Source organism: Bicyclus anynana, chromosome 1 (assembly GCF_947172395.1).
Source record: "Bicyclus anynana chromosome 1, ilBicAnyn1.1, whole genome shotgun sequence".
In the NCBI taxonomy this organism is placed as follows: domain Eukaryota; kingdom Metazoa; phylum Arthropoda; class Insecta; order Lepidoptera; family Nymphalidae; genus Bicyclus; species Bicyclus anynana.
In genome coordinates this window covers 8,039,456-8,048,887 of record NC_069083.1, presented here as the reverse complement: position 1 = coordinate 8,048,887, position 9,432 = coordinate 8,039,456, and the positions used below count along the sequence as shown (strand labels likewise).

Below are 9,432 nucleotides of genomic sequence, written 5' to 3'. Positions count from 1 at the left end.
CTAGTATTGTAATACATACATATTACAAATGTCCCGCGGTTTAACTCGCGCGTAGTTCCCGCGGTTCCTGTATAGGAATACTAGGATAAAATATTACCTATGTTACTTGCTGGTAATAGATATTTCCATTGATTTTTTTAATTGATTCGGTGAACAAACAAAAAAATCCAACATTTATACTTTCCTAAATAAGGCAAAAAAAATAGTACACATTTCCCGTGAGGTACAAAACTCCATATCCTTATCTTACATTTAGATTTGCTGAAAACCATCTATTAGCATATTTTTTTTATTGTTGTAGTAGACTACTAATACTACTAATAAAACGATGTTTAACATCTGTAATAATTGTAATTTATTTTGAAAAATTAAAATTTTATTTTATTTATTGTACCATTCAAAAGCGAACCTTACCTAGACGTCAGATCATTAGATTAGTAAGGGTGGACAAACAAAATTATCAAGAACTCTGTTATTTGTGTCCTTATAACAAAGTCACATATTATAACGAAGCTAAACATATATTAATTTTCATCTAATTACAATTAAAGATTTTTAATTGTTTTTGAAATTTTATAACATTTCGTCATTCTTTGTTTTTTATGTATTAAATACCTTATTTATCCAAATGTCTCTTAAAAATCAATAATATAGTCATCCCCATTGCTGATTATATTGTCCGGTGAAATCATACCCATTGTTCACTTACGCCCGTCTGCAGGTTTTCTCATGTTTCTCCAAATTCTCCAAAACCCTCTGCACAAACCAATATCGTTGAAGTTCAGAAACAACAAGCCACCAAGCATGAGCGCCGTCACTGCATACACAACTCCCATAGCAACTTTAGGTAGTTGAAGCCCAAACAATAGCACTCTGACGTACTCCACTACGCATGCTTCCAAGCCCCTGGAATTTTAAAATAAATGTAGATAACCAGGAACATCATCTCAAGATGGAGCTATTATGTTTATTGATTTTTTTTACCGACTTAAAAAAGGAGGAGGTTCTCCATTCGACTCTTATGTTTTTTTTATGTTTGTTGCCTTATAACTTCGTCAACTATTAACCAGTTTAGAAAGAATATATTTCCAGATTGGGCCCATTTCATTTTAAAGAAACTCGGTTTAATTAAAATCAAAATAACTGAAATACGTCTATGAAGTCGGTTCCATTTTACATATTTAATATTATGTTCTTTTTGTAAATAAATATATTTTTTATTTGATTAGGTTATTTTGTATTATTTATGTTTATTGTTTATTTATTGTTTTTTATGCATGCTTGATGATGTGTGTATTTATAACTAATTACTACACTTATATTTAATCAATCAGTTTAAATTTTTATGTCTATTCTAAGTAAGTCAAATAAATCTTTATACATTGGTAGTCATAACTCCCAAAACCAGTAACAGATTATTATGAGGCTTGAGTATAGTCGGATGCAATCTTTGTGACATTTCCAAACATCGTGCGTAGATCTGCAAGATGTTAGGTTTAACAGGTAAACAGGGTCGCAATTGACTTTAGCGTGTTTTATGAATGACCAGCAGGGTTATTCCGAAACGATGTTTTGTATAACTCACAAGTTACTACGACCTCCATTGCGCAATGGTAGGTGCGGTGGATTTACAAAACGGGGGTCTCCGGCCAATTGAGGTTTTCTTCATTGTTCCAGGTCTGGCTGGTGGGAGGCTTTGGCAGTTGCTAGTTACCATCCTACCGGCAAAAACGTACCGCCACGCAATGTAGCGTACAAAACAGAAGGGAGTGTAAATTTTCATCCTCCCCCTAACAAGTTGCAATCTAAGATTGCGTCATCACTTACCAGGTGGGTTTGTAGTCAAGGGCTAACTAATTGTAAAGAATAAAAACAAAAAATGTGAGTTTCGAAATCATCCTGTCTCTCTGTCTAAACTCTGACACGATACTATAGAAAAAGAAACAAGAGGTGAATTCGACGCTCGCACTTATATGTTTTACAAAACATCGTCATAAAGATTGCGTCCGACTATATATCATACAGTTACTTTTTTTTTTAATTTAATTAAAATATTTAACAAAAATTCTTACCAATAGGCATGAGCTGTTATTAAAATAGCAAGAATTGTGTCGAAAAGTCTATTAGGGATTAACAATCCGAAAGGAATAAGTACGACCAAAGCAGCATTTGTACCCTTTTCAACAATCCAAAGTTTAGCATGGTCATGGGGCTTTTCGTCGTGTCTTCGTACCATTGTTGTACTGATTGACTTTACCTGAATAAAGGTTATTATAAGACAATTATAATATTTTTGAATTTCAACTATCGTGAGTATTATTCATTAATTTATTATAAAACACGGCTAAATCTCCATAATATGTCAGCTGCGTATACCCCACTACTTTCGAACACAAACTGCGAGCAGCGCGTGTCGCCACACTCTGCTCGCGTTTTTTGTGACACGTGAGTTTTAGCCGTGTTTTTTATAATAAATCAATAATAATATTAATATTTTTTTATAAATAGGAAGGTAAGTCTGTCTGTCTGTTACCCAAAGGTACAGACAGACCCTGATATAGGTAAACACTTTTTACTTAAATTCTGTCTTTTGTCGTAATTAAAAAATATAGGCAGGCAATGGCATAAAATATTAATAGAAAATATTTATATATTACAACAATTTATTTTATTGTAAAATATCAATTACTTACAGGGTTGTACATAGGAATTACTTTAGATGTATATGGCAGAATATTGTTTTTCATTGGCATCACCGCATTACGTATTTGTCGGTACGAAAATATAGGCAAAGTTCCTGAAACGATAGTTCCATATAGTGCATAAGTATTTTGTAAAACTATATTTTATTGACGTTCAAGTTACCGCTAAACTATACACTCACATGATGGTAAGTGGTGTCTAGCCATATCGAGTTTAGTAGTTACAGATTAACTGAAGAACAGCCCCTCTAGCCAAGTGTAACGTCGATTCTCTTTCTACGATCGCTAACGCTTTGAAAACTACATAAATGGGGGGCTTGGCTAAGGGGGCAGGTGTGATTTACAAACGATAAATTTCCAAATAGAATCAAGCAGAAACTGAACCTGAGATCTCCTTAATACGTAATATAAGGTCGTAAAGATTGGATGTTAAATAGTAACAGTCGAATGGTTTTATCATGATTGTTTTGTATTCATAAAATGTAATTGTTACAGGATACAATGAAATGGAATTGATACTACAGTAATATTTATTTATGCATTTCCCGATATTTCTACCATTATTGTTATTTATACTTTAATTAGTATCTATCCTAATATTATAAAGCTGAAGAGTTTGTTTGTTTGTTTTTTTGAACGCGCTAATCTCAGGAACTACTAGTCCGCTTTGAAAAATTCTTTCAGTGTTAGATAGCTCATTTATCGATGAAGGCTATAAGCTATATTATCCCTGTATTCGGGAACGGGAACCGCGCAGGTGAAACCGCGCCACGTCAGCTAATTGTATAACAATATTATTATAATGTGCACCTTTAAGTTTTTTATTACAATTACTTAGGTAAATGAAGAAATCAAAATTTTGTTACATTTTTTAGTTAAATCATCATCATTAACAACCCATAATTCGGCTCACTATTGAGCACGAGTCTCGTCTTAGAATGAGAGTGGTGAGGCCTTAGTCCACCACCTAGCCCACTGCGGATTGGGAGACTTCACACACTAGAGAATTAAGAAAATTGTCAGGTATGCAGGTTTCTTTATGATGTTTTTCCTTCACCGTTTAAGACAAATGATAGTTAATTTATTAAAATGCACATAACTGAAAAGTTGTATTGCATGCCTCGGACCAAATTCGAACCTACACCTTCCGAATCGGAATCCATTATTTAAATAAATTTGTGAAAATTAAGAATCTCTTTCCTGAATTTTCCAGAGTTGGCATCGCAACAAGAAATATTATTTAATGTTTTGATTTTATGTTTAAAGCTACGTTGATGTAAATAGACAAGATTTCCTAGACAACGCAACTTGCACTGTGGGGACTTTAACGACCCCATTCATTGTTCTAAGCTAGGTCAGTGCATATTTCTTACTAAGAGAAACTGGTAGAGCTACCTCCAAAGCCACTGGCTTTATCTATGCGCCAAATAGGATCTTAGAAACGCAAGCCAGCATTTAAAAATAACTTTAATTTAACTTTACATATTGTCTGATTATATTCAGCATTATGCTAAAATTTATAAAATAGATTAATTATTTTTAAACAAACATTCCAAAATACGTTTGATGAAATTTTACCATCTAAATTCTCAGACTTTATTCCGTTATAGCACACATATCAACTTAAAAAGGGTTCAGCACCGTATTAATTGGAACTCACCAATATTTTTTGTAGCTCCTTACTGCAACGCACACTAATCGGAATAAAAACGTAATCGCCTCGCCTCAAAAAAACATACACGAGCATGTATCTTCATGCCCCTCTCATCCTTGCGTATCGTCTTGCCGTCAACCTTCGATCAGCGAGCTGTAAACGCGGCGTTACCTAGTCTGAACTGAACGCCATAGCGAGGCGATGCGGTTACGATATTTTTCCGAGTTCGTATGTGTGCTATGATCCTGCACTGATATAAAAATATTAATTTACAATTACCTGATCTTCGAAAACACATGGACAACACCATAATTAGTATGATTTATTTATGCGTAAGATGTTTTATATTCATCAAAATTTCGTTTGATGTAAATACGTCAAAAAATGTCAAAGGGACAGCTATTGTTAATTAATCTAAACGCTATATATGTAGAGTGGCCAGGAACGCAAGCCTTTCTAAATCAAAACATTTCTATTAATAATTTTAAAACGGCTAAATCTCAGCTTCTACCACCAAACCATTGGCGATTTGTCTGGATTATACACAAACAATCTAAAAAAAGTTTAACTAACAAAATACCTACCACATACCACACAGGCCTAAAATGTAACTATAGTTTGTAAACATTTGTGCGAAAGGTAATTTATCACTTGTTAAGTAAAACAAAATCAAATCATTGTGGAAGCCATTTTCCAACGAGAGGGTTTCTATTGAAAGTTGACAATGCAGCCTGCCGCTGGACGGAAGCCCATTGTCATACTGGAAAAGCTATTATTGACATTATTTAAAGTCCTATTAAAAGTTTTTGAATAAAAAAGGCTTTTGTAAACGTTTTCACTGGAAAAATCAATAAGTAATAACGGTGACGTCGGTCGCAGCCGTTGGTCGTATTGCTTATTTTTTTTTCACAACAAAGGTTCATGTAATAGAGTTCGATATTTAAAAACAAGTCATAGTATTTAGGTCTAGTGTTATAGATCGTTCTATTAAGGAATTGCTACAATGAATCTACATTATCAAAGCAATTAGTATTGACAAAGCACAATCATCCTATATTCTATGGGTTTCTTTTCTGATACAGTTTTACTTGTATTCATAAAAAATATAAATAGACAAAGCAGGACTATCGAATAACAAAATGTTAATCGAAATCCTTAGTAATTAATGTAATCTTAAAGATTTACTTAATGTGCCATAATAATCTACATAACCTAACTTATGATACATAAATTCAGACTTATTAGAGTTTATTTAATGTTGTGTAATATTCAACTGTTTCATGTTACTGTACGTCTGTTTCATATTACTGTACGTCTGTTTCATGTTACGGTTACGATCAAATTTGCTGTGTATTATGAGAAAAAAAATACATTTAAAAATGTAAAAAACACGTTCCATTTTATTTTTAATTCAAATCAATCAATTTTTAATTAATGATTTCGTAGATATCTACTATTTGTAGGAATATCTTAAATATTCCTAAAAATAGTCAGGTTTATGTGAAGCATCCATGTATACTGATAGTGGCATCAAAGGCAACCGATACACAATCAATGGGCGCCGCTCGGTGCTGTATACCTGTAGAAAAAAAATTATTACATTTAAAAATGTCAAAAACACGTTCCATTTTAAAAAACAATATTTAATTAATGATTACGTAGGTATAATATTCCTAGAAAGAGTCAGGTTTATGTAAAGCATCAATGTATACTGATAGTGGCATCAAAGGCAACGGATACGCATTCAATGGGCGACGCTTGGTGCTCTGTACCTGTAGAAGAAAAATTACATTTAAAAATGTACAAAACACGTTCCATTTAAAAAAACAATATTTAATTAATGATTTCGTTGGTATAAATATTCCTACAAATAGTCAGGTTTAGGCGCCGCTCGGTGCTGTGTACCTGTAGAATAAAAATACATTTAAAAATGTAAAAAACACGTTCCATTTTAAAGAATCAATTTTTAATTAATGATTTCATATGTTTAATATTCCTAGAAAGAGTCAGGTTTATGTGAAGCATCCATGTATACTGATAGTGGCATCAAAGGCAACGGATACGCAATCAATGGGCATCGCTCGGTGCTGTGTACCTGTAGGATAAAAAATACATTTAAAAATGTAAAAAATACGTCCCATTTTAAAGAATAAATTTTTAATTAATGATTTCGTAGGTATAATATTCCTAGATTAAGTCAGGTTTATGTGAAGCATCCATGTATACTGATAGTGGCATCAGAGGCAACGGATACGCAATCAATAGGCTTCGCTTGGTGCTGTGTACCTGTAAAAGAAAAAATACATTTAAAAATGTAAAAAAACACGTTCCATTAAAAAAAAAAACAATTTTTAATTAATGATTTCGTAGGTATAATATTCCTAGAAAGAGTCAGGTTTATGTGAAGCATCCATGTATACTGATAGTGGCATCAAAGGCAACGGATACGCAATCAATGGGCGTCGCTCGGTGCTGTGTACCTGCCATCATACATCATGGCCCTGATTGAGCGTCACTGATCTGTAGTCCTGGCTAATTAAACCTTACATTACACATAAATATAAACTTGGATATATTTTAATTTGTACAGAAATATTTAATTTTACAAACAGATGGCCTGCATAATATCACCTTATTTTTTATTCCTGGATAAGTTAACCCTTGACTACACTAGGGGGACCGAGTGTATCAGACGGGTTGTAGTGAGCCGCTGGATGCTGGCAGCTCGAGACCGTTGTGCTTGGAAGTCCATGCAAGGGGTCTATATAGATATACAGGTTTATTCTACCCGTACCTCTGACGGTTTCTAAGCGACAACGTACCGGAAAGCTAAATCGCTTTGCGGTACGTCTTTGCCGGTAGGATGGTAACTCACCGAGCCCCAGACCGACACGAGCCGGGAATCGAACTCGCTACCAACTGCGCCGTAGTAAAAAAAACCTAACTTAATCTAAAAAAAACAACAATTCTCAAAACATACTTAAGTATTAGTAACTAGTCTTAGAACACACATCACAATGTATTCTGTGTACTGAATATACTGCTTCACAGCTATGAGATGCCTGCCACTACATCAGGTCATTACAATGGTGTATGTGTGAGTGTGGTGGTTTTGTACTAGGTATCTTGTGTCTATTGTGTCTTGTGTATCTGTACGACTATCGGAACAATAATTAATAGTTGATTTAACATTATCATTATCACAGTTCTAAGAACATATGAGTCATATCATGCATTATAAAATAATACCTTCAAACTCAAAGCATATTTTCGATTATAAATCGAGTGAATTTATTGACCACTTTTCGAGGAATTTGCTCGTATAATAAAACGAGAAGCTGTCATCGTCGAAATTAAATTCTTCTGCGCCATGCGCCTTTTATAAAAAAGCGCCTACCTACACTATGCTTTGTAACAAATATTATGGCGAAATATTTTCAAAGGAAACAAAACGCTCGTGATTTTGTGGTATCTTTGATTAGTATTAGACCAAAATATTAACATGGTTTCTTTATATGAATGATGGAATTCATACTTAGAATATGTTTATTGTTTATTAATATACTTAAACACGTAAACACATTTTATTGAAATTTTAACTTATTTCAATAATGATATTGAAGTGATTTTATTGATAGAATTGAGGTATTTTAGAGCGTTTATATAATTTGTTTTTTGTTAAAAATTATACACATTCACCTAATTAATTTCATAATTTAGTTTTTCTATTTATAAAATTATATGTAAAAACATATTTGCAATGCATATTGTAAAAATTGTAAAAGTCTCGACGTCGGGGTCAATAACGATGCTTTTGCGTTCAACCACAGTATTATTGAGATATTTAACAAAAGGTACAATAGCCAGTGGCTACAAGAATTAAACCTTATTAATGATGTTTTTGTGCAGAAAAAGTATTTACCTTGGTATTTACAATATCATGCAATATTCTTAAATGAAAACTTTAAACGTCAATCTATTATTGTCTACGGCTAAGAAATATTTCAAACATTAAATATTTTACTAATTATGATTGCCGACTTATTGAAAAAAGCCTCACAATTTACTAAGAATATTTCTAAAAGATATATCCACGCAAGCTGCTGTTTGAAATGTGAAGAAAAATCTACAGATGTCCAAATAGGTGATCCGTTTTGTCTCAAACCCATAGAATATGAGGGTCACACTTTGAGGAGACATGATAATTTCAGGAGGCAGCGACTGTATGAGTTTGGATTGTACGTAGCGGCGTGCATGCCGAAGTTTGTCCAAAAAATCCAAATGCAACATATAGACGAACTGGAGATCCTAACATCTCCGGAAGGACTATTTCCCGTATTGAGTTTTATGAAGTATCATCAACACGCCTGTTTCAATCAATTATCCCACGCCACTGCTATGGACGTACCGAACAGGGAATACAGATTTGAACTCGCATATAATATTTTAAGCTTGAGATTCGGCGAGAGAGCACGAGTCAAAAGTTATACAGATGAAGTAACTCCAGTACATTCAGCTTACAGCCTATGGGGGAACTGCAACTGGTTAGAAAGAGAGATATATGATATGTTTGGAATAATATTTACGAATCATCCAGATTTGAGAAGGATTTTAACTGATTACGGTTTCGTGGGTCACCCTCTTAGAAAAGATTTCCCTTTGACTGGATACATCGAAGTGAGATATGACGATGCGTTGAAGAAAATTGTCTACGAGCCCGTAGAATTTTCTCAAGAAATGCGCAATTACCAACTACATTCGCCGTGGAATTATTTAAGTAATTTTCACGAGGGCTACAACAGCCCTGTTCCTGAAAAGAAAGAAGAAGGATAAACTTCTAAAAAATAGTTCTATTTAAGGATAACATAGTTATCCCTTGTTTTTTGTCTTTTTTGGTGCAAATATAAATTAGATTGTTAGACATCCAACAAATATTTTATATATTTCTTTAGTTCTTATAGTAAACTACGGGTAATAACCACGAAGAGTGATGTAATAATGATATTTCGTCATCATCATCGATCGATCGATGTCGTCAGTCCACCTGGTGGGGGGTCTACCAAAACTGCGCTTTGT

General features: G+C 33.5%; 2 protein-coding genes across 2 annotated transcripts; one reads left to right on the top strand and one right to left on the bottom strand.

The window, feature by feature from the left end:
• Window positions 1-701: 701 nt before the first annotated feature.
• On the bottom strand, window positions 702-2,251 carry LOC128198112 (succinate dehydrogenase [ubiquinone] cytochrome b small subunit, mitochondrial-like). Its single transcript, XM_052881734.1, has 2 exons — window positions 2,073-2,251; window positions 702-906 (listed from the first exon to the last, which is right to left on the bottom strand). Exons 1-2 carry the CDS (start codon window positions 2,234-2,236, stop codon window positions 702-704), a joined length of 369 nt encoding a protein of 122 aa, XP_052737694.1. The 5' UTR covers window positions 2,237-2,251.
• A 6,134-nt stretch (window positions 2,252-8,385) lies between these two features.
• On the top strand, window positions 8,386-9,189 carry LOC112053590 (NADH dehydrogenase [ubiquinone] iron-sulfur protein 3, mitochondrial-like). Its single transcript, XM_024093051.2, has one exon. It carries the CDS (start codon window positions 8,386-8,388, stop codon window positions 9,187-9,189), a length of 804 nt encoding a protein of 267 aa, XP_023948819.2.
• Window positions 9,190-9,432: the final 243 nt, after the last annotated feature.

Coding starts and splice junctions, on each gene's coding strand:
- LOC112053590 (XM_024093051.2), top strand. CDS start 8,386: ATGATTGCCGACTTATTGAAAAAAGCCTCACAATTTACTAAGAATATT.
- LOC128198112 (XM_052881734.1), bottom strand. CDS start 2,236: ATGGTACGAAGACACGACGAAAAGCCCCATGACCATGCTAAACTTTGG. Junction 907..2,072: donor ATAACAGCTCATGCCTATTG/GTAAGAATTTTT, acceptor TTAAAATTCCAG/GGGCTTGGAAGCATGCGTAG.